Source organism: Sinocyclocheilus anshuiensis, unplaced genomic scaffold (genome assembly GCF_001515605.1).
Source record: "Sinocyclocheilus anshuiensis isolate Anshui unplaced genomic scaffold, SAMN03320099.WGS_v1.1 scaffold256, whole genome shotgun sequence".
In the NCBI taxonomy this organism is placed as follows: domain Eukaryota; kingdom Metazoa; phylum Chordata; class Actinopteri; order Cypriniformes; family Cyprinidae; genus Sinocyclocheilus; species Sinocyclocheilus anshuiensis.
Genome location: NW_015558587.1, coordinates 1079606 through 1107271, shown reverse-complemented (window position 1 = coordinate 1107271; position 27666 = coordinate 1079606). Strand labels below are relative to the sequence as shown.

The 27666-nt window shown below is 36.3% G+C and overlaps 1 protein-coding gene and 1 long non-coding RNA gene across 2 annotated transcripts in view; one reads left to right on the top strand and one right to left on the bottom strand.

The window, feature by feature from the left end:
• The window catches only part of LOC107679915 (uncharacterized), a 16173-nt gene extending 5711 nt beyond the window's left edge, over positions 1-10462 (bottom strand). The window contains exon 1 of the long non-coding RNA XR_001633099.1: positions 10452-10462. This is a non-coding gene — a long non-coding RNA (uncharacterized LOC107679915). The remainder of the gene's footprint in view (positions 1-10451) is intronic.
• Positions 4214-27666, top strand: LOC107679914 (cysteine-rich secretory protein LCCL domain-containing 2-like). Its single transcript, XM_016475639.1, has 15 exons — positions 4214-4429; positions 7088-7413; positions 10487-10605; positions 11765-11897; positions 17498-17613; positions 17985-18085; positions 18722-18889; positions 19137-19197; positions 19289-19355; positions 19446-19576; positions 19683-19726; positions 20314-20386; positions 20500-20575; positions 24058-24188; positions 26410-27666. Exons 2-15 carry the CDS (start codon positions 7159-7161, stop codon positions 26459-26461), a joined length of 1527 nt encoding a protein of 508 aa, XP_016331125.1. The 5' UTR covers positions 4214-4429; positions 7088-7158; the 3' UTR covers positions 26462-27666.

Genomic DNA, 27666 nt, shown 5'->3' with positions numbered 1-27666 from the left:
ACCATTGCCCAATACTAACCGGATTTAATAACTAATGTGGTCATGGGACAGTCCTTGCTTTCAGCCTCCATTGCTCCTTTTTTAGCTGCTTTTCTATCTTGTGAAATGCATCTGTTGTAGTCTTTCTGTTGTAATCTGTTGTAGATTTTCTCCCTATCTCTACTACTTACTGAGAGGGTCTCCAAACTTTACTGTTGAATCACTGAGGTAAGCAAATAAACATTGTAGGGCAATGCAGCTCTCACCAAATAAACAACTGAGCATGAGGCTGAGGTAAGTTTGACCCCATACACCTCTGGCCAGCAACTGGACTTAAACTTCACTCGGTCAGGGTCACGGCTGGTGATCTGTGCAGGAAGAAACACTGGCAATTACATTCAGACTATCACTGATTACATGAGACTCACTGAGGATGTTTGTGTAATGCAGTTTTCTGTTCAATGTTTGTGTGCAGATATGGATTACCAGGGACTGTTGGTCTCCAGAATTGAATCAACATGGGATGTTCTCAGAGGATTTGAAGTCACCATGACCTGTCATGAACTGAAGTCTTGTGTGGAAATCAAGGTTAGCACCTGCTAGTGGATACATGAGGAATACATACTCTTGAGTGGAAATCTGTGTAGTGCACACTGCTCGCTGTATGTGCTAATTATGAAATATGGCTTGTGAAAAAAGTGTGCTTAATTGTTTTGAATGTGCACTCCAAATCGTAAAAGTATATTTAAAAAAACAACAACTGTATTTGTAGATAATATTCATTAAATAAAAAGCCACATATGTAGTGTTCACTTTTACGTTTCTTAACACGCTTAAGTACACTTTTAAAAAGTGCCCTTTGTAATATGTCAGCACTTTAAATTATTGTATTAGCAATCTTTTATCACGTTTTAAAGTACACTCATTTTGATGTGTTGACTAACATACTAAAGCACATGCAACATACGTGATTGCAATTTTAACTATTAGATCACATTTAATATATTTTAAATGCACTAAATTGCAACTTCATTATTACAAATGTTATTTAAATGCATGAAAAAAGTTTTAATAGAAATGACATTTAACTTTTTTTATTTTACCATGAATGCTTGTCAGTACAATCAGCTGGACTTTAACCATATTTCTAAGACAATAGAAGTAATTATGAAATGTAATGTAATTAAATGTCAGAAAACGGTACATTCAGTTCACACTAAAGTATATTTTTTAAAGTATACTATTTCCATTATAAGTGCTCTTTTTAAAATATGCTGAAGTCCTATTTCCACAAGGCACGTTTTAACAACATTAAACATAATATACTTTAAATTTTTTGCATAGTATTATCTAAGAAGATAATGTGATTATTTTTAATCTTTTAATTCTTGTGCCGTGCATTATGGGATACAGTAACCAGCACAGCTGTGTATAGTTTTCTGGCAAATGCATGTATTCTATGTATACAGAAAACTGGCGTACTAAGTACAATATATTGTATACACATCATATTCTACTGCACAACTACTAATATGGTAGTATGCTTTACTAAACGAAGCCACAGTCCCAATACAAACTAACACTCAACCACGTTCGCCAAGGGAGTTGTTGAAATTCTGCCTGAATATATAAATTGCTGAATCATGCGTCAGCGTAATTGAAACCAATCATACACAGTTATTGTTTTTATGCTCCTGAAAGCCAATTTATATGTACAATTGTGATGTTGCCATGTGCCATGAATCACAGCTTGATGCAAAGGAGCCAGTACAAACACAATGAAAAGAAAGCACCAAGGACACCCCTTTACAAAGCGTTCGGGTTTGAGTGCCCAAAGAGCAGCCGCTGTGTTTGAACGGTTGACTTTTACTGAACATTTCTCTGGTTACGCAAAAATTAGTGCGCTGGTCCCCGTGTTTCCCCCCTCAGTAAGAAACATTGTTTAATAGGTTAATCTGCTGAGCCTCAAACTCTGCTATATAAACCTGAGATTATGGCTTCCCCTCTCACCGCTGAGCTCTGGGATTGTTGTGCTTGGACTTCAGTGTCACAGCTCAGTTTTCTCATAGAAGAGAAAGTGATTCAAATACACAACACAGGGAATGAGTCTGGTTTGGAAGAAGGTAACATGCGGCTGCTAGGTCAGCATTACTCTACCGGTCACTTCAGCACTGCTGCACAGAGGCAGATTTTATATGAACAAGACACTAATGGACCAAAATGCAGTTAGTGACTGCGCTGTGTATTATATGGAGTATTTTTCCATGTCGATAGCATGCCTTCATTTCAATAACCCAATTCATCAACACATTTTTTATGTATGTATATATAGCAACTACACAAAAACATCGTAAAAGGGTCATATGATGCGATTTCAATTTTTCCTTTCTCTTTGGAGTGTTACAAGCTCTTGGTGCATAAAGAAGATCTGTAAAGTTGCAAAGACTACACATTTCATTACACCAAATACACAAAATAATGTTATTTTTAGCAGCATCATATGACCCCTTTAACCCTAAAAGCCTGACATATGAGAAAAAAGACTTTATTTTTTATTTTTTATTTGCAAAAAAAAATGCAATGATGCAATTTGCAAAAAAAAATGCAATGATGCAATTTGCAAAAAAAAATGGGGGAATATGCAATTTGGTGCAGATGCTGATTTTTATGTACAGAAAGTAAGGTGAAATTTTGATTGTAAATCTTGTAAATCAATATAATATAAATACATATAAATATAATCTGTCACTTCCTATCTCTCAATAATGTCTTAGTAAGTGGGGGAAAAACAAAACAACCCTTCCTCAAAGCCTGATGTGTCATGTTTGACGATTTAACATGAGTTTCCTAAAACTAAATTATGTCTGGATAATCAAGTAAACATAAAATAAACCCTTAGGTCCAGTAAGTGTTTATCTTGAAATATTACTAACCATATAAATGTTTTTCTTACAACATAAAAATCAGTAACTATTTCACAGCAAAAAGACTCCACTCCATTATACAATTATACTAAAAGTCAGTTTACTTACTATAAACGATTAATTCGACAACAGAAGGCGTGGGGAAGATTGTGTGCAACATGTTTTTCAGCAAAGTTTTGATCATGTTAAAAAGTTAGAGGCCTACAATTGCGCATAATAATGTGATATATTTGGCTTTATAGGGTTAAGATGTCTTCAAAGCACATGGTGCTTTGGATTCAGAAGTTGTCAGCCAGTTACTAATCCTATTCTGGTTCATATGATCCAAAGTTGCACACCCTTGTGCCAAATATCTAAACCCTATATTGCCTGATTGGAGGATGTGAAATATTTGGTGGCGGGCACACATCAAGCAGATCCATCTGACTCCGCTTTTTCAAACACGCCACAGCAACATCTATTTGTAGTTGAATTCAATGGCAAAAGAACTTCAGAGTGCCAATTAATTGCCATAATTGCACTTGTCATCCTTTATTGACATGTTTACTACAAACTAGAGCATACAGGCACAGGCAAGCATAGTATATTTTCATTATGCACACACGTATTCATATTGTAATTTATTAGTCAGTGATGGTTTATGTTTCAACGATGGAATTTTAACAGTAAAACGTGTTTTGCTCGTTTTATATGCTGTAATTTAAAAACCACTAATATGAACAAGTCTGTGTCGACAAGTCATAAAAGATTTTTTATTTAAGATAAATGCTGATCTTTGGATCTTTCTATTCATCAAAGAATCCTGTAAAAATGTACTAAACTGTTTTAAATAATAATAATAGTAATAAATGTTTATTGAACAGCAAATCAGCATATTAGAATGATTTCTGAAGAATCGTGACACTGAAGACTGGAGTAATGAGGCTGAAAATTCAGCTTTGATCACAGGAATAAATTACATTCTTAAAATATATTTAAAAATACATATAGGCATACACAAGTAATATACATATATATAAGTAAGTTCAAATTAAAATAGACAGGATGTAACATGACAGAGTACCTAGTTATAACTTGTTATAACTAGCCCCATTCTCCATGTATATTACTGATGACAAAATGACGTATAACCACTATTGTACTGACGGACCTAATGACATGTTACAAAACGATAACTCATCGACAAACATCCTGCTGTCGTGAGTTGTTGAGCAACCCTCTGGACGCGTCTCTGGATCTGCTTTGAGATGATTTACGTTCTTTGCGTTTTCATCTCGACATCGTTCGTCAGAGCGCCGGAGGTTTGCCAGGAACACAACCTTCTTCAGCCTCCTCCTCCTCTTCTTCACGCTCCTCTCCTTGGCTATAAAAGGCGCTGAGCTGCTTCCACAGACTCAGTCCGAGTCACCAGCTGCCAAACAGAGTCCACTACTCACACTTGTTTGACTTTCAAGGAACATACTCCAGCCGCGAGACACTGAGCTGCAGCAACCTCTGGGATAGCTCAGGGAGAAGACGCAAACTAGGTAAGATGTGTCTCTGACTGTATTATATGGAAGTTAAATTAATAATATGCATTGATAAACTGATGCATTTAGTCAATTAAAGTTGGATGTGCAGCATCAGGGGAGGAGAAGCTTTCTTCCTCCTTTTTTGGTAATGATCCATTAATAAGAGTGTAGAATCTAACGCGCATTAATCTGCACATCAGTTTGAGAGCAATATGCATTATGGGCATCAATTTGAACATTAGTTGCACTCATTGTCAGTTGGGAAATGTGCATGTGGTCGAACTGTCATGCTTCATCTTATTCCATTTCAAACTTTAATGCTTGTGAAAAGCACAGTGTTCAAAACCAACCAGCATTTAGCCATATAAAGTGCAGATGGACCACCTGGCAATGTTTTGGCTCGTGTTGATGTGGACCAGGTGCCCGGCTGGCGTTTTCCTGGCTGCTTGGTCTGTCATGGTAGTATAAAATTCAGGAGAGAGATGAGACGGCACTGAATGTGAACTAGAAAGAGAGAGAGAGAGCAGCAGCTGGAATTGAAGGGGTGCCTGTGTTTACTCAGACCGGTGTTGGATGTCAAGGCTTTGCAGAGAGAGTCAGAGAGAGGGAGAAGTAATTACAGAGCCATGAGAGAAAGATTTGGATTATTGTAGGTCCATGATGTTTCTGGATTTTAACGTTTGGCTCTTCGGCGGTTAGGTGTTTGGGCTAGAAGTGGCCACTATTGTCATTCACTAAATAACTCTAATTCACTTGCTCTTCGCTTCCATTCTCGCACGCTTTTTGTTCCTGGATAATTCCATTCCCAGAGAAAGTCAGTCCGGGACAGAGAAGGACCTGCTTTGATTAATGTGCGAATGGCACAGCTGCTGAGTGTGCATCTGTTCTGCTAATGAACTATCCATCGTCACCGCAGGAAATGAATGAGTTTGATAAACAAAGTTGAGTTTACGGATAGATTGTGAACCTGCAGAGATCAAAGAGACCTGCTGGTCCATCAAACTGAACAATCTAATCGAAGGAGATCAGGCTTATGGTTTGATCTTTTGAGTAGTAATGAAGATTACAATGGGGATTTGTTATGTGAGGCTTTGATGGTATAATTGTTCTGTAATGATGGGGCCTTTGGCTTGACAATTGATTATGGCATACATTACAATAAAGATTCTTCTAATTGGAGCACAAACTATTCATTTGCTGTGGATCAATGTAGGCGAGTGCTGCTCCAGTGAAGATAGATGGCAAATTCATCTAAACAATTTGCGGCAATTCTGCAGGGAGTACAAAAAGGGCGAATCAGAAAAGAATCTTGTAATGCCTATCATATTTCATCTCAATATCATAAGAAACAAATGAAGGCTTATATTTTTCTTAAAGAAAATTAAGCCTATTTTAGGACCATTAAGATGTTGTGCATTCTGACTTTATTATTATTATTATAAATTATAATAAAGTAAATAATTAAATAAGTAAATAATTTAATTATTATTAATTAATTAATTATTAATTTAGCACAGTTCTCATTGCTGTAATGTGGAAAAAAATTTATAACATCTGAATAATGATGATATTATCTGTTGTATTTGTAAATGTACTTTATGGTGATTTAAAAAAAAAACATTTATTTCAATATTTGTACTGTAACATAGTGATACAGTAAACATTTGGTATTGCAGTAAAAAAAAACACAAATTCATGGATAAAACAAGATTTTGATATTTTTACTGTAATATAGTGATAGTTACATTTGTATGTGTTACAGTAAAGATGATAACTACTTTAAGTTATGAACATTTAAATAAAAAAATATTTCATTATTTTTACTGTAACTGACAATACATTTTTTAGGGATTACAGTAAAGATAATCAGCACTTTAATTAAAAAACATTGTATTTCAATTCTTTCACTAATAAAGTGATTCAGTTACATTTTTAGGTATTACAGTAAAGATAATAACCATTTTAATTTATGCTAATTTAATTTTTAATTAATTGTAACATTTTACAGTAATAAAGTGATAGTTACATTTTTAATTATTAATCATTTTAATTTGTTAATTTTATTTAAAAACTTTATTTCAATATTTTTACAGAAGTATCGTGACGTTTTTAGGTATTAAAGAAAGATAACCACTTTAATTTATGCTCATTTAAATTGAAAACATTGTATATCAGTATTTTTACTGCAGTAGTGATACTGTTAATATGATTAGGTATTACAGTAAAATTAGAAAATAAATTCGGGAAGGAATGTGCTCAACTGTCATGAAAGTAATATCCCAATTAATCTTGTTTTTCTTAAAATTGTGCTTGCTTTACGCAAAATTACTTATTTTGGGGTGAAATGTAACACAAGCATTAGGATAAGCATTAGTTTAAGCAAAGAAGCAGTTGCTGCACTACATGGATGGATGCCTCTCATGTTGTTCCAGAACAGCAACCCTCTATGATTGTTGTTATTGGACTTTGTTTGTGTTCATATATTTGTGGTTTATGTTTAGTCAGGATGCAATAAGAGAGACTAATGAAACGAATTTAGCAAATTCCTATTTGAAGCACTGATTTCTCTTTGTGTGTAAACACATGGACTTGTGTTTACTATCCAGCGTTTGCTCTGACAACTTTCCCAACGCTTGTCCTCATGGAAACCATATTTCTTTCCTGATTTTTCAGAATAGAGCCCTGAAGACACGCTCACACAAGGCAGTCTACTGTACTCCGACCCTGAAAGCATCACCGCTGCCATGCACAGGCTCGTTTCCATTGCCCTGCTATTCCTGGGTGCCAGTTTGGCTGCCTCCCTCTTCCTTCCTGACTCCCTGGAGCTGAGGCAACTGATGCAACGCTACCAGGACGAGCTGGAGCCCAACGGCACAAAAGCTGATGCGCCTTTACGCACTCGCAGAGCCATCAGGTGGTCAGACAGAGAGGAGATCCTGCAACTGCACAACAAGCTGAGAGGAGAGGTGTACCCAACCGCCTCCAACATGGAGTACATGGTGAGAATGGAACACAGTTTGAGTCATTTTACGCTCACACCAACTCTTTTTATGATTTATTGTAATTATTGAGGGTCTGTATAGAGACTCTAAAATGAGCTGAGCTGAAAACTCAGGAGGTTCTGTTCCAAAACCTAGAGAGTCGCCTTCATAGAAAGCATTTTAGGCCATCAAAAGTGTGCTGCAGACACAAAGACTGTTTCAAAAAGTAGGGAATAAAGTTATGTTGATTTCTGAGATCTTATTTAAGTTTAAAATGCTGAAGGAAAGTTTACGATGCGACAAGCTGAAATTTTCCACACAAGATGGCAAATAAATCGAGAGAATTATTGATTACAAATACAAAAATAATCATTCAATACCAAAAAGTATCAAATTCAATCTTTTTAAAAATGCATTACTCTTTCCAATATTTTGTATGTGCTATGTATTCCTTTATGAAAAATTACACTTTCGCATACCTTTTAAAAAAGTACTTATTACGGAAAATAATATACATTAAAAGAATATACTTAAGTTAAACGAATGGAATGTTTTTAGACATTTAAATACATGTTAATTGCAATTAAATGAAAATGTATTATAGTTAAAATTTATATTCTCTTGAAACGTGTATGTCATGTATTTTAAAATATTTGTAATTACAAATTTGATGAAATTCCAATTTAGTGCATTTAAAATATATTTACTTTAAATGTAAAAATGAATACGCACCACACACTACAGTTGAAATTCAAATCAAGTACTTTGCTTTAGTATGTTAGTCAACACATTAAATTATTAAAACATAATGATTTAAAATGCACTTTAAAATAAAATGTTTAATTTATATTACTTTATTACAAAGTGCACTTTTAAAAAGTGTACTTAAGTGTGTTAGGAGTCGGTAATGAAAGTATACTCTTTTTACACTTAAGACTTACACTTTACACTTAAGTACACTTGAGTGACCTTTTATTTTATTAATATTATCTGCAAATATAGCTTTTTAAAAAACACTTATGATTTGAAGTGTACATTCAATACAATTAAGCACACTTCTTTTTCACAAGGTTTGTTATGCTTATTAGATTATCACACTGTTAGCTTAGCAACATGCTAGCATTAGACTATTGGAATCAGTAGTTTGAAAAAAACAGTAGTTGAATCAGTAGTTTAAAACCAGCACTTGTTCTGCATTAATGACCCTGATTTATACTAATTGCATATTGTGTTAGCAGCATTCATCGTTTTTTTTTCCTGCTGCAGTAAATATCTTTAGGTTTGTGTAGGTGCCAAGTACTGGCTTCATTGGAAAACACATGTTGAGTTTACAAGTGTAATCCTGCCAGCGTGGTGCGTTGCCTTTTTACTGTGGAGACAATTACACTGAGGTTTAGCCGCCTGCTGACGCAGGAACCATGACACTGATAGGTAGAGAACAGAGCCAAAGATTAGTGACATTATTACTGGACCAGAGATGAGGCTTCAGTTATGTGACAGAAACGGCAGGTATGCTGCCTTCCTTTTCAAGTGCTAAAGGGATTCCCTTGTGAAAAAGAAGTACACTTTAGAATACGTTCAAAAAGAGTACTTATTATGGAAAAGAATATACTTAAGTGCGCACTGAATGTAATGTTCTTGAACACTTAGTTGCATGTTAATTAAAATTAAATGAACATGCAAAGTAGTTTAAATTAATATGAAATGCAATTAGTTGAACTTAAGCGTTTTTAACCCACTTAAGTAGGACTTAAGTACATCTACATGTAATTTCATTATTACATCTATTTTCTTGGAAATATGGTTAAGTGTACTGCTGAATGTACTAAAGCATTTATGGCAAACTAAAATATACTTTAATGCCATTTCTATTAAAACTTGTAAGTAATGTATTTAAATATATTTGAAATTACACATTTGTAATGACAAAGTTACAATTTAGTACATTTAAAATGTATTTTAAATGTAATGTATAATAACACACTACAATTCAAATCAAGTGCTTTAAATGTGTCAACACATCAAAATGACACTTTTGACAAAAGATTATTAAAACATGATTAAAAATCTACTTTAAAGTAAACTTAATTTGACATTATAACAAAAACCACTTAAGTGTGTTAAGAAACACAGTCATGAAAATGTACTCTAAGTACACTTAAGTGGCCTTTTATTACATTTTTTTTTTAAATATGCTTTTATGTTTTGAAGTACACTACAAGTGCACATTCCGCACAACTAAGTGCACTTCTTTATAGGTTTAGTTATAGTTCACCCAGAAATGACAATTTTGTCATCATTTACTTGACCTGGCAAAAGCTCTTGGTTCAGTTGAGCATAACTGGATACACCTGCATCACTTTCACACATTTGAAGGCCTCAATAGTATTCCATAGCAAGGCATTGTGGGAAATGCAGTTTTAAGGAAAAAACATTTTCCATAGGACTTTTTAAGTAATCATAGGTGTACTAGGGACCTATAGAGAGCATAGTCCTGCTTTATTGCTGTTCCCTGTGTACATTTGCGTATGGTAATCGAACATGAGTTTAATGTAGTTGGGTTTATGCCTTTGAGAAAGACAGGAGTCTACCACAAGCAGGGGTTTCAGAACCACTGCCAGGCCTCAGCGAACAAGTAAGGGTTTCAGAAATGTGGCTTAGTCCCAAACAGCACCTTCAGAGCTGAGGTTAGAGAATGTGTGAGTGTTTGTACCCATCATGCAGTTGGAAATTTACTGAGAGTTCCTCAGAGGTGAAGAACCCTGTTCTGAGGTGCAAAGTGAGTCCTCCCTCCCTACAGGTGGAGAAAGAAGCTGGGAAATTTGTCTCATTTAACCCTGATTGCTGGGGATTTACTGTGGATGTGAGCCAAACTCTGATGTGCGTGCATGTAGCCAATATTTTAGTTGTATTGGGCCTGATTCCTAGTCCAATAGTGAAGATGAAGAGTCAGAGGAAGGCAAAGGGAATTATCTGGGAATAAAACTCAGCATGTTCAGTGTTCTGTTAAAGTCTCAGTGCAAATATATGGGAATTTAGGACTCTGTGTGTTCTACTGGGAGCTTGATTTAGTTTGTGTGTGTATGACCAGGTTTGGGACGATGAACTGGAGAAGTCAGCGACCTACTGGGCAGAACAGTGCCAGTGGGAACATGGACCTAAAGACCTACTGATGTCCATCGGGCAGAACCTGGCAGTGCACTGGGGAAGGTATTAGCACAAACACATTTACTAAGACCACATCAGTCTGTTCCTGTAAAGTAACCAGTCATACATGGTGTTAACAATGCCTTGGGAAACCATGGAAATATTTGGGGATTTTAAAACTGTGATTTCCAGGCCTAAAAATCTGGAAAATATATTTTTCTAAAAATATATTTTTTTCTTAAGGCAGGAAAAGTTATTCATTCAGACATTTTTGTGTTGTATTTCGGAATTTTTGTGTATTTTATCCTTGTACTTTACATTTGTTATTATGCATTTATCCAAAACACCTTAAGTTTTTGTAACACTTCACAGGCAAAATGTTTCCATTGTCCTTTGTCAGTAGTATAGGGGCCCAAAACTTTTTTTTTTTTTTTTTTTTTTTTTAAATGTGTTTTTGCATAATTGTCATTGTGTTAATTCATACAAAATCAACAATATAGCAATATATGCAATATAGTTTCCCACAAGAAAACGGAACCATTTTACAAGGTGGTGATTTCGTATAAATTCGTAAAATGTGAATTCATTTGTGCAATGATTTTTTATGCAAAAAACATTTTGGTCCACCTCTCCCCTAAACATAACTGTCAGTGAAGCTCTGCCCAGATTTAAAAAGTAACTCAAAAGTAACGTAATGAATTACTTTCCATGAAAAGTAACTTAATAGTTACTTTTTTAGGGAGTAACGCAATATTGTAATGAATTACTTTTAAAAGTAATTTTCCCCAACACTGTTTACATTGCATAAAAAGTATACAGTTTATCAGTTCATGCATTCACTGGGAATTTAAACCAGTCACCCTGACACTGCTAGTGCCATTTTCTACTGTTTGAGCTAAAATTAACTTTATTTTCTACTTCAACTATTATGGATAAGCATTTAATCCAGCAAAAATTCACCAAAGTGATCCACAACCAATCACCCAGGTGAATTTCCTATTATAATTTTTTTATCCTTATTCAGGTATCAAAAGAAATGAAACCTGAATATACAAGTAAATGTCATGGGTTTGACAAATGCTGCTCTTTAAGTTGCTTTGTGTAAAAACATCTACCAAATGAATGAATGTAAATGCATTTGACATATAAAACACTGTGTATGTTACTGTGGCCTGATACAGTATTCATAATTGTATTATTTATTGCATCTCTCTCCTGATAGGTACCGCTCTCCGGCCTACCATGTGCAGGCCTGGTACGACGAGGTGAAGGACTACACCTACCCTTACCCGCATGAGTGTAACCCCTGGTGCCCTGAGCGCTGCTCTGGACCCATGTGCACCCACTACACACAAGTGAGTGAGAAAGACCAGTTTGCTTACAGTTTACATACAATTATCTCTGTGGGACTAAACAACATGACATTGTTTATGGCTTTAAAACTTGCGTGCAAAGGTGTGCATGTGCCAGCTAGCGTTTAGAGTTTAATGAGTTGCATGTGTGGCCTGCATTAAAATAGAAAGGCCTTTGAAAGCAGCATATGGACCACTGGTGTTCATTAACCTCACACAAAACAGTGTCATGTAACACATAATGGTCCCAAAATGCATTTAGACATCTGAGCTAGTCTTAAAAATATGTGAATGCCATTGTGTCAGATGACAAAATATCAAATCAAGTGGTAATTAAAGAAAGGTAGCGCAAAAATGGTTTGTCAGGTATGATTAAAAAGTACATACAGTATTTAATATTATTGAATAATATGCAAAATTAAGGGGAACAATATTTTGATCTTTCCTGGATGTCAAACCTTAGTGGACATGCTATTGGGGAACTGACTCCATCCACTAAAATCGTAAATTAGAAATTGTTACAGATACCATTTGATTTGATAATTCTTATGTTATAAATGAAGCTTAAAGGTACAGTTCACCCAAATACTTTAATGAAAATACTACTATATTTTTAATATTCTCTCATCATTTTTGTCCACCCCTTAAAGTCCAGTGAGGTTTGTTATTGTGCATCAAGCATGTACTGTATGGATAAGATTCTTTTTACCATATTTGATGTGCTCTATGTATGCAAATTAATTCTGTTCAACTTATAAAGCGATAGTGTCTGTTCAGAAGACTTGGATTAAACTGCTTGATTCACTTGAATCACTTTTATTGTACTTTTCGAAGTGTCAAAGATTTGGTTGCATGGACTTTCAAAGAAGGGACCGAAATCTCTCACGTTTCATTAAAAATATCTTCATTTGCATCTCTATGGGTTTGGAACAACATGAGGGCATGTTGACGATGACAGATTTTTCATATTTAGGTGAACTGTCCCTTTAAGTGATGTACTTTAGCTTGGGGACCAATTCTCACTCTTAACTAACTATTAACTATGACTTTTGCCTCAATAAACTGCTAATTTGCTGCCTATTAATAGTTAGTAAGGTAGTTGTTAAGTTTACGTATGGGGTGGATTAAGAGATCTAAAATATGGTCATGCAGAATAAGGCATTAATATGTGTTTTATAAGTACTAAAAACAGCAAATATGCTAGTAATATGCATTAGTAATTTGCATAATATGCTAATAAGCAACTAGTTAATAGTGAGAATTGGTCCCTAAACTAAAGTGTTATCAAGTGACGAAATACTATTTAGGGCCACTTTAGGTAAACACTAGTAACCCATGGATTTTTGTGGTTCTTTTTTTTGAAAATGGTATTTGAAAAAGTAATGTGGATACTGTCAAAACATATCGAACATGCCAGATCAAACAGATGCAATGCACAAAGAAAAGGAGAGCAGGAACGAGAGACCAACCAAAGTTCAAGAGAGACGACAACAGAGAAAATTGAGGACAAAAGGAGGGGTTGAGCAATACCCTCACGTCCTCTCAGACTTTACTTTATCGCTGGGATGAGTTTGTGAAAATACACATTCGCTCAGCTCTGAAAGCAGGTCACAAGCATCTGGAAGCCGTTCCCAGACTCCTGAATCATTTTCCTGTTTGACCCGAATTCCTTTGAAGATGCAGAACGCAGAGTCGTAGGGGATCCACGCCAAATCCGTGCCACGGTTCTCCCCGTTTCCCTCCTCTCTCACGTGCTGTATGTGGGAGAACAGGTCTGGAGGCCCCACGACCTTCTCGGTGCCAGACGATCCCTCAGGGTTAAGCTTGAGTTTGTGTTTTTTGAGACTGATTAGTTTGCTATATCATTGTCCCATGGCCAACACCGTCTGCGGCCTCTGCAGAGGAAGTGCATTCCCGAGGGAGCATTGAGACGTGCTCCCTCGGGAATGCACTTCCTCTGCAGAGGTCGCAGACGGTGTTGGCCATGGGACAATGATATAGCAAACTAATCAGATTGCGTTCTACGAGGTTATATGCAAACCCACTACGGTTTAACTGTATGTACGAAAAAAAAAGTCTGAGTAAGCACTTCCCTTTCATTTCACAGTCAAATGGTTTGGCTCGTGCTGCAGGGCTGCACCCGGTGAACCATATTGTGCTTAAGCGAATCAGTGAGGGTCTTGACCGCAGCTCAATGGGTTGCGCGCAGGCATTACTTTGTTTGTGTGGATAAGAGTGGATGAAGGGAAGTTTTTCAGGAAACTGGCCCGGTCACACTTGAGGAGCTTCTCCTTCCGCCCTACAGGGCAGAATGAAAGAGGGCAGTCTCTATTCACAGCCCCCGTGGCCCCATCAGTCTACCGCTGCTGCCCCAGAATGGAGACCACTTCCTGCTGGGGAACACTTCCTCTGCAGAGTGGAGGCAATATGGATGTCTTTTTTACGGTTTCGACATCAACAGCAAATGGACCTGCATCTTTCATGCATGCAAAAAGAAAATAGTTTGGCATCATTTTATCTTAGGTGTCTTACTTTGGTCAAAAAAAATATTGTTTGGAACATTATATTGTGTTTATGGTGAATTGACAAACATGTTTGCTGCTATTGAGGAGGGATACAGGTAAGGTTAGGCACATGTTTTGTTGTATAGTTAGGTTTAAAGTAGGGTGAGGGGTAGGGGTAGAGTCATCAGTGTAATTAATACAATACATTAATTAATTGTAACAGATCCACAGCTGGTTTTAGCTGATCTCCTCTGCAGAGGAAGTGCATTCCCGAGGGAGCATTGAGACGTGCTCCCTCGGGAATGCACTTCCTCTGCAGAGGTCTTAGACGGTGTTGGCCATGGGACAATGATATAGCAAACTAATCAGATTGCGTTCTACGAGGTTATATGCAAACCCACTACGGTTTAACTGTATGTACGAAAAAAAAAGTCTGAGTAAGCACTTCCCTTTCATTTCACAGTCAAATGGTTTGGCTCGTGCTGCAGGGCTGCACCCGGTGAACCATATTGTGCTTAAGCGAATCAGTGAGGGTCTTGACCGCAGCTCAATGGGTTGCGCGCAGGCATTACTTTGTTTGTGTGGATAAGAGTGGATGAAGGGAAGTTTTTCAGGAAACTGGCCCGGTCACACTTGAGGAGCTTCTCCTTCCGCCCTACAGGGCAGAATGAAAGAGGGCAGTCTCTATTCACAGCCCCCGTGGCCCCATCAGTCTACCGCTGCTGCCCCAGAATGGAGACCACTTCCTGCTGGGGAACACTTCCTCTGCAGAGTGGAGGCAATATGGATGTCTTTTTTACGGTTTCGACATCAACAGCAAATGGACCTGCATCTTTCATGCATGCAAAAAGAAAATAGTTTGGCATCATTTTATCTTAGGTGTCTTACTTTGGTCAAAAAAAATATTGTTTGGAACATTATATTGTGTTTATGGTGAATTGACAAACATGTTTGCTGCTATTGAGGAGGGATACAGGTAAGGTTAGGCACATGTTTTGTTGTATAGTTAGGTTTAAAGTAGGGTGAGGGGTAGGGGTAGAGTCATCAGTGTAATTAATACAATACATTAATTAATTGTAACAGATCCACAGCTGGTTTTAGCTGATCTTCCAGCCTGGTCATAGCTGGTTGTAGTTTTTGCAGGCTGGCTTTAGAGGGGTTTTGACCACTTCTTTAACTGGTCAGGCTGGGAGAACAGCTGACCAACCAGTTACAAACAGCTGAACATCTTAGCCAAGCTGGGAGTCCAGCATAAACCAGCTAAGACCAGCCAACTAACTTAGGCTAGTCTTTTTTTCTGTGCAGGGATGCTGATATAACATAAGTACAATGTAAAATCGTTTATATATACACACAACAAGTGCATTGTATGAGGAAATTGCTGCCTTGTTTCTAGTGTTTTGTGGTTGCCAGTTGATGGAGTTGCTAAGGTGTTCTTGGAGTTTTTCATGCAATGCTAGACAGCTGCTAGAGTGATATAGATTGTTTCTAAGTGGTTGCTAGGGTGTTCTAGATGGTTTCCAGGTTGTTTCTGAGTGGTTGCTAGCGTGTTATAAATGGTTGCTTACTGGCTCAAGTCAAAAAGAGCTTTTACCACATTGCTATACAGTTGCTAGGCTGTTTAAAGTGGTTTCTATGGTGTATCTAGCTGGTTGCTAGGGTGTTCTGGATGGTTGCTTAGTAACTCTAGTTGTAGGAGTGTTTCTTATTGCTATACAGTTGCTAGGTCTTTGTGGGTGGTTGCTAGAGTGTTATAGATGGTTTCCAGGTTGTTTCTGAGTGGTTGCTAGGGTGATATAAATGGTTTCCAGGTTGTTTCTGAGTGGTTGCTAGGGTGTTATAAATGGTTGCTTACTGGCTCAAGTCAAAAAGAGCTTTTACCACATTGCTATACAGTTGCTAGGGTGTTTAAAGTGGTTTCTATGGTGTATCTAGCTGGTTGCTAGGGTGTTCTGGATGGTTGCTTAGTATCTCTAGTTGTAGGAGTGTTTCTTATCGCTATACAGTTGCTAGGTCTTTGTAGGTGGTTGCTAGGGTGTTATAGATGGTTTCTAGGGTGTTTCTAAGAGGTTCCTAGGGCATTATGTATGATTATTTACTGGCTCTAGTCAGGCTCATTGGAAATACGTGCCTCTAAATACATTTCCGCAAAACTGAACAAATTGACCTATATGTACAAATCGCTGCAGTTTCTAGTTGAAATAAACACTAGAGGCAGTAAAACTCCAACAACTTTTATTCCTGATTTACAGGACCAGAGTTTCCATTAAGAAAGCCTAATTTTTGCACAATTACAAGAAGAATATTTTGTTTTGACTTCAGAACAATTTTAACATGCTGCGACATTTGAAAACTGATACTTTTGAGCGTTAGCGTCACATTTCCAGCTTCATATGTATGGGTTTTCATATTCAGTAGGTTTGTTCGATAGCTCACGCAGAGTTGCATTTGAGAGGTAAAGAGCTCAGGTACGAACCCCGTGAAACTACAGTTCGACGAAACTGTTCAAACCTGCATATAAGGAAGGTAAAATAGCACAGCTGCATCAACAAATGCCTTTTTATATCAGTTTAGCATTTGTTAACACTATCGGGTAGGTTTAGGGTTGGGTTTGGTGTAGGGGATATTTCCAACACGATAAAGCTTTTAACTTTTAGCGACACTCTCTGGATATTTGAATTCTGAACCGCCGCAATACGTACCTGAAGCAACATATTAAATACACAGCAATATGTGCCTGTATAAACGTAATAAAAACGTGCCAGGGTCACGTATTGAACTTGTGTTTTAGCACCACTCACTGGACATTTCACTTTGTGTTATGTATTTATAGGCACGTATTTCCAATGCGCCTGGGTTGCAAAAGAGCCTATAGATTTGGCTTGGGTCCAGTGTATTGTTCTATGGGACGTTTTGCTCATTTTATCATTATCCTGATGAAAACTATAACTACAAGATTGATTAGAAAAAAATAACAAACTTCTATCAACATTCCAGATGACTTACATGTCAGTATTTTTGAACAAAACCATTATCCTGAGTATAAGCAAGCGCCTTAGCAGACACCATTAATAATAGCATTTTTCTCTTCATTTGCAGCTGGTCTGGGCCACGACCAACCGTGTTGGCTGTGCTGTTCACACGTGTCCGCGTATGAACGTATGGGGAGAAATCTGGGAGAATGCCATCTATCTCGTCTGCAACTACTCACCCAAGTAAGACCAGCTCTTTCTGCTGACGTTTATTCACTTAACACCAGATGGCTAATTACTGTTCCTGATGATGAGCCTATGGAACGAAACTTTCTTAAAGCAAAGGTTCCAACCTTCAAAACATGGAGGCTATAAGCAAAGATCCATCCTTAGGAAAATGGAAAAGTAAATGGAGAATTTTAGGAAAGGAAAACATGGGCAGAATATGCTATTCTTTTCCAAGCTAATGATTTAATTTGGCAGCTGGGAATTGTTTTCCTAAATCAGTCTTGAGATCCATGAGAGTATGTGATAATGTGTTTTGAGTGCTCAGTCAAATGTGCAGATTTTGCAGTTGTTTCCAAACTCATGCTGAATCCGTGCCCTTTTTCTAGGGGGAACTGGATCGGGGAAGCCCCTTACCAACATGGCCGCCCCTGTTCCCAGTGCCCACCAAGCTATGGAGGAGGATGCAGAGACAACCTCTGCTACAAGGGTGAGCACTGACAGATGAGTGATTATATATATTATAACACACGGAAGTCTAAGGCCCCGTCCACACGGAGACGCGTTTAGCTGTATACGCATACATTTTGTATCGTATAGGCGTTTGGTCCACACGGATCCGGCGTTTTGGGAGAGTGAAACCGATCTTTTTTTAAACCGGGTCCCAGAGTGGATAAATCTGAAAACGCCGCCCTTGCGTTTTCGTGTGGACACCGAATCCGTATATTTTCTGAAATGATGACGTCATCAGCCCACGTCTCGCCCCCAGTCAGACACCACTACGTCACGTAACGGCAACAAAAACATGAACAGACACTGAACGATTGTCTTATTATTAACTAACATTAACACAGATTAATAAATGTATTGTTCCATGTTCGTTTGTATACCGTGCGCAAGGTTTATGCGCATAGTCCAAGTCGTCTTCTCCGTTTTTAGTGTATCTCTGTGGCAGAATTACAGCGCCACATACTGGTCTGGCATGTATACTACATCGTTTTGTGTCGGTTTCGTGGTTTCGTGTGGACGCAGATATTTCTTGAGACGAGGGGGAAAAAAAGATGGCTTCGTGTGGACATAGCCTAAATCTTTTTTTTTTTTTTTTTTTGTGATTTTTTTTATTTAGGAGACCCTGAACGTCATGAGTCTCCAGATATGAATGAGGTGGAGAAGCCGCAGGAGCCAGAACAGCCTCGAACTACTCCAACTAAGCCTCAGCCCAAACCCTCTTTGCCCCAAAAACCTGCAAAAGCCAATCCTTCCTCAACCAAGACTACAAGAACTACCTGTCTAGGTTAGTGTGAATAATATTACTTGAAATAATGAAAACAACTATTTAGAATTTATTAAAAAAAACTATTAATTATTATTATTTATCATTTTAAATTATTTTTTAAAATAAATATAATTAAAATAAATAATAAAAAATAATTATTAGCATTTTTAGAATTTTACAATGATTTAAATGTAGCTTTGGTAATAATGTGTACTAAAAGATTTTCAATTTCTACCATTTTAATTTCTACTATTTTGCCTTTCAGCACAAAACATTAAGTGTGAGACAAAAATGAGGGACAAATGTAAAGGAGCAGCCTGCAACAGGTCAGTGTAAAATAATTTGATATTTCTTTAAAGATTTTAAGATATGTTAAGTTCAGCCAATTTTACTGGTGATTTTCTTTTTCTTTTTAAGGTACAACTGCCCAGGAAACTGCTTAAATAAGAAGGGGAAAGTGTGGGGAACACTGTACTATGATGTTGTAAGTTATACTTTGAAATTTCACATGGTCCTGTTTAGTGGGTGATGTTAGATTTATTTATTAATTCCATGTTTTCTCCTATTATTTTAGCAATCGAGTATTTGCCGTGCTGCTATCCACTATGGAATAATTGACAACAATGGAGGCCTTGTGGATGTTACAAGAAAAGACAACTTCCCATTCTTTGTAAAGGCAACCAAGAATGGCGTAGAGTCATTCAGGTAGTCTAAACGTTAGGATGATATCAACTGAATTCAGTTTGTCCACAATTCACTGTCTGCATGGGAGTTATTCAATCAAATCTGCATTGTTTGGTTTTCATTTCAGTAAATACAAACCTGGCAATGCATTTACAGTGTCGAGAGTGGAAGGTGAGTATTTTTATTGTCTTATCTTCATAAATATTGAATGCAAATATTCTCTTTTTTACAATATGAAATCAGAAATGGTGCATTTATGGATTTGAAGTAAAAAATATTGTATAAATATATAATGCACTAAATTGCGGCTTCATCATTACGAATGTGTAATTACAAATATATTTAAACGTGACATACAAGTTATGATATTGAAGTATATTGTAGTTTATCATAAATGCTTGGTAGTACATTCAGTAGTACACTTTAACTACATTTCAAAGAAAACATTTTAGGAAATTAAATAAAGATATTCTTAAGTCCTGTTTAAGTTGGTCAAAAACACACAAATGATCAACTAATTACATTTTATATAAATTTATTTGCAATTAACATGCAATTAAGTCCCCTAAAATATTGCATTCATTTCACACTTTATTTTATTTCCGTAATAAATACTCTTGTCAAAAGTATGCTAAATATGTATTATTATGTAAATGCAAGTATTCTCATTGATATATGTTTTCCAGTATGCAGTCAATTAAAGCTACTCAACTGACTGGCAAATCGTCTTTAGAATCATATATTTTTCCCTTCTTTAGAGCAAACAATAGACTGCTACACAACAGTGGCTGAGATTTGTCCCTTCAAGGCATCCACCTCTCATTGTCCAAGGTACCATTCAGTGTATTGCAATATTCGCCATATGCACTCCAATATCAGGTCAATTGTATGTACTTTCCTTGTCGTAGCAATGCACCTTATTAGTTTCTCCTCTATCTCATCAGAGTCTTCTGCCCAGCTAATTGCATAAACGAACCTTCATATTGGGCTCCAGTGGTTGGCAGCAACATCTACGGAGATGTGAGTACCTGCTTCAGTCCGAGGGCGTCTGTTCAGGGCTGAGAGATGAGAAATGAGGGAGAACAGGCATTCGTAGTCAGGCACTTGCGAGTGCTAAAGTGAGCGTGCTGCTCTTGTGGTGAGGGTCGACTGTGGGAATTGTCTGTGTGAGTCTAAAGGGAGTTTTCGGTGAAGGTGGCCTCCATTGTCACCACTAATTTCTCTCGCAGAGTGTATACTGACCACAGAGCAGCTCTCTTACACTGACTCATGCATGCCTGAGGTCAGGACTTGGCCTTACGGACCACTTAACTGTTTAGTGAACAGCTTGCTGTGTAACTTCATCATTGCAGAGTTTCTTTATTAATTTATTAATCAAAATTATGACACTAATGCATTTGATGTGCACTTAATTGTATTTAATGTGCATTTGTAGTTCTTAAAAGTATACTTTTAAAAGTCTTTACTTGCAGATAATATATTCCTAATGAAATAAAAGGGCACTTAAGTATACTTAAAGAGAGACGGTTTCTTAACACACTTAAGTACACTTTTAAACAGTTCACTTTGTGATAATGTCCATTTAAATCATTAGGTTTAATTGATCTTTTTCACTTATCACTTGCTTTGATTTGTTGACGAACATACTAAAGCACATGGAAAATACTTCATTATAATGTTAACTTTTGTGTGTTATTCGGTATTACATTTAATGTCAATATATTTTAAATGCGCTAAAATGCAACTACATCATTACAAATGTGTAATTTAAAAAATATTTAAATACACCACATACAGATATCAATGGAAATTACATTAACATAAATACTTGTCATCACATTCAACAGTAACTTTAACCATATTTCAAAGATAATAGAAGTAATTTTAAAATTACATAAAAAGATGTACTTAAGTGGGTCAAAAAAGCACTCTACGGTTAAGCAATTAACATGCCATTAAGGATCTGAAAACATTAAATTCAGTTTGCGCTTAAGTATATTCATTTGAAGTATATTATTTCTGTAATAAGTACTCTTTTTTTAACAATATGCTAAAGTGTGCGTCTTCTCCACATAAAAAAGAAAAAAAGAAAATAGTGTCAATTACTATTGTCATTCCAAACCTGTATCATTTTTTCTTCCATTTAAGCCAAAATTAGGAAGAATATCCTAATATAAAGAATGATGACTATTCATTCACTCTGCATAGCTTATGTGAGAGACAGATCAAACTTTAAGTTGTTATTCACTGATAATCTTCAGCAGGCTCTTTAGCGAGATGCCAAACGCTGTGAACTCCAATTTGTGAATGAATCATTCAGAAATGGATCATTGCAAAGCTCTTAATCAAACTGTAAGTTTAATTTACATAAATTCAATGGTCAGTCTTCAGTTATTTCTTAATTGAACTAAAATCAGGATAATTAGCTCCTCCAACATGTCTTTTTCTCCGAGAGCTATAGTGTGGAATGGCCTGGTTGTGTAGTGGTGTGTGAACTCAAATGAACTTATTGCCTTTTGGCCCTTTTGGCTTGTTACAGCCACATTCCTGTGTAAAAGCTGAGCGTCTGCGTAGCTGGCCTCAGATCAGAGCACGCTCTCCAGTAAGCATTAATTAACCCTCATTATTCAGTGGTTTGGACTTGGTAATTTGTGAATGTAGTCTTTGTTTGAAAGTGCACTTATACTCAGCACATAAGCAATTGGATGAGTATTATAAGATAGCGACACACAGACGTGTGCGATGAGCTGTGCACTTTCATTACTTTTCATTACTGAATGGATTTGTGGGCAGAAGCAGACAGGATTGAACCTTCTTTCCAGGTTAAAAGAATAAAACCTGAAGGTACATGCAGCTCCAGAGAGTTCACGCACACTAAGCTGCTCTGAAGCCAGGCGTCTGGCCAACTTGCCTTTTCTGGAGCTCTTGAGCTCTGGCCTTGCTCTTGTGCGTGCCATAGACATCAGAAGTGATGTCATTTGTCTAGGCTCCTTTAGACTGTTTACATCTCAAGGACTGTGGAATTGAGCTTGGAAAACATAGTTGTATGGTGCTATGGACAGTGTCACTATTACTGTTGCTCACTTACGACTTTTGTACAGATTTTTGCCCCGATTTACAGCCTGGAGGGGTTGAGTGTTTTAAAAAAAATTTAAATAAAGGTTCCAAAAAGAACCTTTTGTGCAATGCTAGATTCCATAGATGTTAAAGGTTCCTCATGGAACCATAGATGCCAATGAAAAACCTTTATTTTATAAGAGTGTAATTGAAGAAAGACAGGGCCAGTTTGCAAATTTTGGGCAGCCGGAGTTGACAGATTTCACAGAAAATTGTGCAGTGATGGGTACAGACTCCAGTTTTTAAGCTTCTGACTATGATTCCATCCAACGTGTTTCCTAGTTTGAGCTGATTTTAGAACACATGTTTCTTTGTGAGTTTGTTGCGTTTTTTGTAGAACAACTTGTAGTGTGTGATCCTCAGCTGTAACTTATATGATGCCTAGTGTTTTGAAATATGCTGATTTGTGTAGTGTATTTCAGCCTTTAGGGATTCATGTGTCATGTGGTGTAACCATCAATTTATAAATAATAACATATTTTGCACACCTTTTGTACACATCTTAATCATTTTTTTTTAATGTATTTTTAAAACAAATATCATGATTTATTAATTTATAAATATAATTTTTTTTTTTTGGGGGGGGTGGTGGGGTCATACCACATGACATTTTTCAACCTGAATTAACATTGCTTTGTCATAAAGAGGTCAAATTACTTTATATAATGTACTGTTTTACAGTTTTTTAATAATATTGTTTTTATTAATAAGCATCAAACTAGTTTTAAAATATTTTATTTTCTAAGAATTAAGAATAAAAGATTGTCAAACTACTAAAATATTTTAAAAATGATATCAAAATGAATTTAATTTCAGAAATTGAAAACATGCCCATCATAGAAGAGATGTATTTAAGGCATTGTATGTAAAAATCAAACTTAAACTTAAAATTAGAAAAAAAAAAAAAAAGAGCATCAGGTAATTCACCCAAAAAGTGTAGTTTGCTCACCAAGGCTGCATTTATTTGATTAAAGATACAGTAAAACAGTAATTTTGTGAAATATTATTACGATTTAAAATAACTTTTGCTTTTATTGAAATATATTTTAAAATGTAATTCCGTCCTGTGATGCAAAGCTGAATTTTCAGCACCATTACTCCAGTCTCCAGTGTCACATGATCATTCAGAAATCATTCAAAAACTGTTTATTAATAATAAATAATTATGCACCAGTAGTAATTGCAGGGTAAGCATAAGGTACATCTTTCAAAAACATTTAAAAAATCGCAATGACCTTTTGACTGGTAGTGTATATAGCACATAACAAAAAAGTTTGTGTTTTGAGGAAGCATGATATAAATCTTCCAGCATGAAGGTCAATGGATCTACTTATGAACGCTGGCATGTCGACTAAAAGAATACGCTTTTGTCTCCTCGTGTCCAGGGCTCCAGTATCTGCCGAGCAGCTCTCCACGCTGGAGTGATCAAAGCCAGCGGTGGCTATGTGGACCTCCTGGCTCTGGATAAGAGGAAAAGCTACACCGGGACCTTGAAGAATGGCATCCAGTCCGAGAGGTACACGTCCTGTATCTCGCTTCACCTCTGCTCTCGATTCCTCCCTTCGCTTTCTCTCAGTAACTCAATTCAGTGGTCAGAAGCCATGATGGGCCAAATCTGCCTGTGGCACGTTAGTGGTTGAAGAGTAATGGTGTGGTTTCTCGTCGAGGATGGACCACACGGGATCTTTGCTTACTCTCCAATGCAAAGTGCTTAAATCGACAGAATCGGCTCCAGCGTAATGAAATCGAACACTTGAATCAAACACCATCATCGAAGGAATCGATCCTGGCCTCTTAAGCGCTTGACTTGGCCTTGACTGGCCTATAGATTGAGCATAGTAAAGCCATTTACTGACAGCTTGGATAGATTTTCTATTCATATGATGCAATCTAGGGGAAATGGGGGGCAGCCAGTTGTGTGAAGTTGAACGTTGCATTATTAACAGGGAAGTATTCACATGCTCTCTATATTAACACTGGATGGAAAGACTGTTGGTTTCTGACTCAGTCAAGGATAATTACAGCACATCCGATGCCAACAAAGCAACCAATACACCACCATCTGAAGGCCAGTCCATTTCTGAATAAATGAAAAGGCCAAGAGCAGTAGTCAGTAATGAATGCTGGAAGAAATCTGAATGAAACCACAGCACGAGACGAGCGCTGAGCCAGTGTTAATGTCATGCTTTCCAAAGCTAATCTAAAGCATGCACACAAATCATTGAAGTCGATTAGAGAGCAGTGTTACTCAATGAGTTAAGAAGACGGTCAGACTAGACCGACCCAAAGTTGAATCCCTATTGTTTCCTTTCTGAATGACACTTAACTGTATTGAATAACATTGTAGTGTACTTCAAATCTTAAAAGTATATTTTTTAAAAACTGTACTTGTAGATAATATAATATTAATTAAACATAAGGCCAGTTGAGGTATAAATTGTACTTTAACTACAAATGTCAAATTAAAAGTTCTATTTTAGAGTGCATATGTGACCCTGGAGCACAAAAGCAGTCTTAAGTCGCTGGGGTATATTTGTAGCAATAGCCAAAAATACATTGTACGGGTCAAAATGATCGATTTTTCTTTTATGCCAAAAATCATTAGGATATTAAGTAAAGATCATGTTCCATGAAGATATTTTGTAAATTTCCTACCGTAAATATATCAAAACTTCATTTTTGATTAGTAATATGCATTGCTAAGAACTTCATTTGGACAACTTTAAAGATGATTTGCTCAGTATTTAGATTTTTTTGCACCCTCAGATTCCAGATTTTAGGAATAGTTGTATCTCGGCCAAGTATTGCCCTATGCTAACAAACCATACATGAATGGAAATCTTATTTATTCCGCTTTCAGATGATGTATAAATGAAAAAAATTGACACTTAAGACTTGTTTTGTGGTCCAGGGTCACATATTATTTATATATTTTTTCATATATTTTTCACATATTTTGTCATGCTTTAAAAAAGTACACTTATTTTGATGTGTTGACTATCATACCAAAGCACATGTAACATGCTTTAAAAATAAGTTTCGTTATTTGATATTACATTTAAAGTTCATATATTTCAAATGTACTAAACAAATGTGCAATTACAAATATTTAAGTCTTACTTAAGTGGATCAAAAAACCACTCCAAAGTTTAAAGTTGCATTTAATTTAAATTTAAATCGTAATAATTTTCATTCAGTTGCAATTGTCTGAAAACATTAAAAGAATATATTTTAGTGTGAACTGAATGTAATTTAACGAGTCTTAGATCTTTTTCACAAAGATCTTTTCATAAAGTGGTAAGTGTGTGTGTTTTAAATAGTTTGTTAATCGTTTCTTTCTCTTTCTTTCTCACAGTAAAACCAATACAGAAGGCGGTTCGTTCCGTGTCTTCGCTGTTATAACATGCTTTAAAAATAAGTTTCGTTATTTGATATTACATTTAAAGTTCATATATTTCAAATGTACTAAACAAATGTGCAATTACAAATATTTAAGTCTTACTTAAGTGGATCAAAAAACCACTCCAAAGTTTAAAGTTGCATTTAATTTAAATTTAAATCGTAATAATTTTCATTCAGTTGCAATTGTCTGAAAACATTAAAAGAATATATTTTAGTGTGAACTGAATGTAATTTAACGAGTCTTAGATCTTTTTCACAAAGATCTTTTCATAAAGTGGTAAGTGTGTGTGTTTTAAATAGTTTGTTAATTGTTTCTTTCTCTTTCTTTCTCACAGTAAAACCAATACAGAAGGCGGTTCATTCCGTGTCTTCGCTGTTAGAGAGTGAGACGGCACTGACGAGATAAAAAAGATCACCGATTTGCTCTCGAAAGTCAGGATATATCAAATGAAATGCAACTTTTGGACAAAAGAGACATTTACAGAAGACCAACGGATCTGTCAAAGTCTGCTAGCTCAATCCATGGGCTTCCAAAGGTTTTAAATACAATTGTGAACAATATTTTTGACCACACATGCAACTCTTAACAGAATGCAGTGTGGTAGAAATGGTATTTTAACAGCGGTGCTGGTTTTAATCGTTGTTGTTTTTTAGATCCAAGTAAGTCAGTTTATTTTTCAATTATATTCTATTAGTCTTGAATATGAGCAAAATCTCTAATTTCCATACAAAATGCATATTGATTACACTGTATTTAATCTGTACAGATATTTTGTTGATTTATCAGGCTCGTTACGTGTTTCTCATTTTTTGCTTTATTTCCTAAATCATTTTTGGAAGCCGGAGCTGGAATAGAGTAGGCGGGTGTAATAGTCACACTCACTTTTTTGCTTTGAGAGTTATTTTTGCCATTCAGTTGATCTATAGTAACAAAATCCAACCATCTCCACGATGAATCACAAAATTACAAGCATAATATGAAAATATAATTCTGAGCTCAGAGCTCATGGTACGTCTGTCTCAAAAGTTTATGCTTTATTGTTAAAATCAATTTCTCTCTGAGGAAAATGAGTGGGATTTTTACTTCCGGAAACTTTTGCGCTCTATTGCAATAGTAGTTGAGTGTGTACAGTGCAGTAGGGGGGGATTTATTGGACCTGAAGTGGGCAAACAGATGCTTCGCAGAGAAATGGCAAAGAAACAGAGGCAAACCTCCAAGTAAAAGAAATGCATGCAAGCCTTCCAGAGTCAACAGTACTCAGACATTATAGTAAAGGTGCACAAACACTGAAACAATGTTCAATCCCAGGAGGATTCACGGTCACTGAGTGCATGTTTAGGCTCATCTTTCATTATGGTACCTTAATTTTTGTTATTTATTATTATGCCTCCTTTAACCCCTGCTCAGAACTGCAAATTCTGTGGAACAGAACCAAATATTTATGAATGCTCGCTTGAGAATCGAACGTCTGTCAGCGTCTAACATATTCCTGTTTGGTTAAATGTTATACACAACCCAGAGCTTGTCATTACTGCTAAAAGCGATTTCATTAGAAGTTGGAACTTTATTTTTTATTTCGCACGAAATAAAA